The sequence below is a fragment of the Formica exsecta genome, unplaced genomic scaffold, assembly GCF_003651465.1.
Source record: "Formica exsecta isolate Colony F162 unplaced genomic scaffold, ASM365146v1 scaffold1050, whole genome shotgun sequence".
NCBI classification, from domain to species: Eukaryota; Metazoa; Arthropoda; class Insecta; order Hymenoptera; family Formicidae; genus Formica; species Formica exsecta.
In genome coordinates, this window is record NW_021848391.1 from 647 (window position 1) to 4,514 (window position 3,868).

At 30.4% G+C, this 3,868-nt stretch overlaps 1 protein-coding gene across 1 annotated transcript; it reads left to right on the forward strand.

Annotated features, from left to right (window-relative positions):
• Positions 1–426: 426 nt before the first annotated feature.
• Positions 427–3,866, forward strand: LOC115233599 (the record flags this gene model as incomplete). Its single annotated transcript, XM_029804114.1, has 9 exons — positions 427–604; positions 1,622–1,741; positions 2,014–2,131; positions 2,274–2,529; positions 2,625–2,735; positions 2,812–2,902; positions 3,250–3,386; positions 3,608–3,740; positions 3,840–3,866. Coding segments are annotated over exons 1-9 (1,137 nt in total), but the record flags the coding sequence as incomplete, so codon positions are not given.
• Positions 3,867–3,868: the final 2 nt, after the last annotated feature.

Here is a 3,868-nt window from a genome sequence, read left to right on the forward strand (position 1 = left end):
TTTAAATGTTGACATATGCTGATATTGAGCACAACTTAGACTAGTGTTTCTCAACCCTGTGTACAATAGAATGAAACATATGCGTTACTGAAAAGTAACGATTGCGACTGCGCGACTATTGTGTAAAAATATCTTCTCATGAATACCTTTTTATGAGAAAAGAACTTCTGTTAAATTGCTTTTAATGTAAAATCGATCGTTTATTCATGAATTTTCACCTAAGAAAATGTCTTAAATTATATAATTACGTAATTGCCTAATTTTCCACGCAATTTAAAGTAGTCACTATATGCATTATTGACTATTTCTTATTTATCGAATTAAGAAGATTACTGATGATAAAATTTATATTATGAGAAAGAAATCGTGTATCAAACAGTCGATAAATCGAAAGAGGGGGGAATAAGTGAATATTCGTGTACTGCTTTTCCGTCAAACTTGTGTCGACAGTCACGGAGAGATGATCACTCTCGAGACTCAACATTTTAACATCAACCGAATTCTGTTGCTTATCATTGGCTTGTGGCCTTATCAGCGATCGCCACTAGTTGAATTTCAATTAATTATACTTTACGGTACTCTGATGACTTTTATCGTATTTCAGGTACGTCAGCATTTCTCTGTTGTATTTTATTACGGAATTGCGCGTATTATACTGACGTATAAAAATTAATGTCAAGTAAAATCCGAGTAAAAAGGCAAAAGAGCCACGCGCAGTTTTTAGGGCGCAAAGGTATATAATTTAAACCAAAAAATAAATTAAAAAATTAGAGAATTTCTTTAATTACATGATTCGCGAAAGGCGGACGTTTCGGCCCTTTTTTTGGCCATCATCAGCGCAAATAATATTAAACTCAACAATATAAACGGTATACAGAAAGACTCTTAATCAATTAAAGCGCAGGGTTACATGGTAACCAACGGTAGAAGGCGTAACCCCTCATGTCGCTCCAAAAGGCAAAAACCATTCTCCATGTAGTCCATGTTATTTCGGGGCAGAAACCTCGATTCTTTAAGCATGAATCCACGAACATGGTGATACATTAATAATTGTGTATAAAAGAGACGCAACGCACAAGTAGACAGCAAAAATTTTTCAGCAACGCAAAATCTTAACTAAACTCACTAACTAACAACAGAGTAATCATTACTCTGTTTGTATGTTTATATGTTTGTACATTGCGCTGATGATGGCCAAAAAAAGGGCCGAAACGTCCGCCTTTCGCGAATCATGTAATTAAAGAAATTCTCTAATTTTTTAATTTATTTTTTGGTTTAAATTATATACCTTTGCGCCCTAAAAACTGCGCGTGGCTCTTTTGCCTTTTTACTCGGATTTTACTTGATTTTAATCGTGTAAGAGCCTTACTTTTATATCTTTTTAAAAATTAATGTATTATTTAAATTTTGTCTCGCATGTAAGATTCAAATATAATTATATTGCATAATAATTGTTTTCTCTAATTATTGTTGTTTAAATTATATAAAATTATTAATTGTGTACCTCTTGCTAAATTATTGTATGTAATATATTAACGAAAAATTGAGAAGTTATGAACTGATCAAATAATGTAGCTTTGCCAATGATATCACATATAATGAATAATATTACTATATACAGTTAACATCATTTATAACATCGGAATGTACTCTGGATCTTATCTATAAGGTTTTATCTTCTGCATTTTTTTTCATTTGTTTGGCGATTAAATACAATTCATTTTGGATTAACGCCGATATTGTAAGCATGTAAATTATTAAACATCACTGATAAATGTATTTTTCAATGCAATATAGGCTTTCGTATTCGTTACTCTCGATCAATATAGTTTATTTTTTTTTAACATGTCGTTCACTTTTTATTTTATAATCATTATAATGTAAGACTACAGAAAAACATAAAATAGACAAACTAGTGTGAATCTAATCAAGAAAGAACACGGAAGCTCAATTATAATAATTTTCGAATATCGCGAAAAAAAACAACATACAATAATATTGCTAACATGATAGTTAAGAAGTTCGCTGAAGCAACTTCAAGATGTGTGTAATGAGATAGAAGACAAAAATGAAATCGCTATCATGGAAAAATACGGAATCAAAGCGAAGCGTATTACGATTAGACTTCTACGTAAGAAAATATTTCTTGATCTTTATATTAAGTTGCAATATCTTTTCACATGCAAATAAATAAATTGTTATTATAAGAAAATGTTAAAAATTAGGGAATAATATATTTATGGATTTATATAATATTTTACAATCTTTCTTAGTACTTGGGATATGCTGTCAATTTACTTTTATTTTGATATATATTTGGCCGTACATTTTGATATTCAAAACCAAATCTCGATCACCTTCTCCGTCGTATATAGAGACCGAATATTTCATTGATAAAGAAAAATATTTCTATTTAATTACGCTGCATAGACATATAGCAATTTGCATAGGCATATTGGCAATGATAGCGACAGGAACTATGCTCATAACATATCTTCAACATACTTGTGCAATGTTTAGTATTGCCTGGTAAGTAAATAGAGCGGAAGTGCATACAACAATTTAAATAATATTTTTATACAAACCATACAATATATATATTATAGCGACAAAATTATTTACAGTTACCGTATTGAGCAGGCAATTGGTATTTCACAAAAGACTAGTTTTAAAAATGAGGAAAACAGTTGTAAGCAGATAAGTCGTGCAGTAAACATTCATTGCAACGCTATGAAGTTAGTATTTTTGTTATATTAATGACAAGTATTTAACACACATGATAATATTGTATAAACTTTCTCATATTTAAAGGCTTAGCAATTTTTTAATATCCAATTTTGAGGGATCGTTCTTTTGCTTGATAGCGGCTGGTATGGTTTGTTTGTGCTGTAATCTTCTTCGGGTAAATTTCGTGTACAAATTCCTGCACGATCAGTGCGCTACTTCGTTGGCGAAATTAAAATTCGGCGACAACAAATTCGTGCATAGATAAAGAAAAATAACAAAATGACTTTTCCTCTTTAGCGATATATGAGTTAAAAACTTACAATATTAATTGCATGTGTTTTATTACAAGTCTGAGCTGTATGTACACAATATACGCACACATTTTTTAGAAAATTATGCAAAATTTCACGATTATAAATGTGGCATATTAAATTGCGACATATTGCTAAACATGGATTTTAATCTACTGCTTAATCTACTATTAATTTACTAAAAACGTATCATGTTCCTCATAATTTTCAGATTATGTCATTTACCGATAACATTGGGCAACTTATACTATCTCTAACTATTTTAGTTATGCTCTATGTGTACTTATTTCTATCCAATTATACTGCACAAAAAATTACAGATCACAATGAATATGTGTTTGCCACAGTGTAAGAAAAATTTCAACTTTATATGCGAGTGTATTTGTTTTGCAGATACTTATAACATAATTCAAAGTTAGAGATGTCTGATAAAGTTAATATGCTTTGAGAAAAAATAAATATGCATATATATATTTATGTGTGTGTGTATACATGCGCGTCGTGTGATTGAAAGAGTTATTTACACAAATTTTACCTAACTAAAATTTTTTCAATTTATTATGTCGTAGATATAACGTTCGTTGGTATATGGCTCCAATACGTATACAGAAAATGATACTCTTTTTGTTGCAAAGGGGTACTATAAGTTTCAATTTGATTCTCGGTGGAATATTTGTAGCGTCCATGCAAAGTGCCGCTTCGGTGAGAAACATATGTAAATATGTCGCACATATACAATGTATTGCAATTTTCTCAATAATATATAATAAGTGAAAACAAAAAAGACACGTTTTATTACAGCTGGCGAGCACTTCCATATCATACTTCAC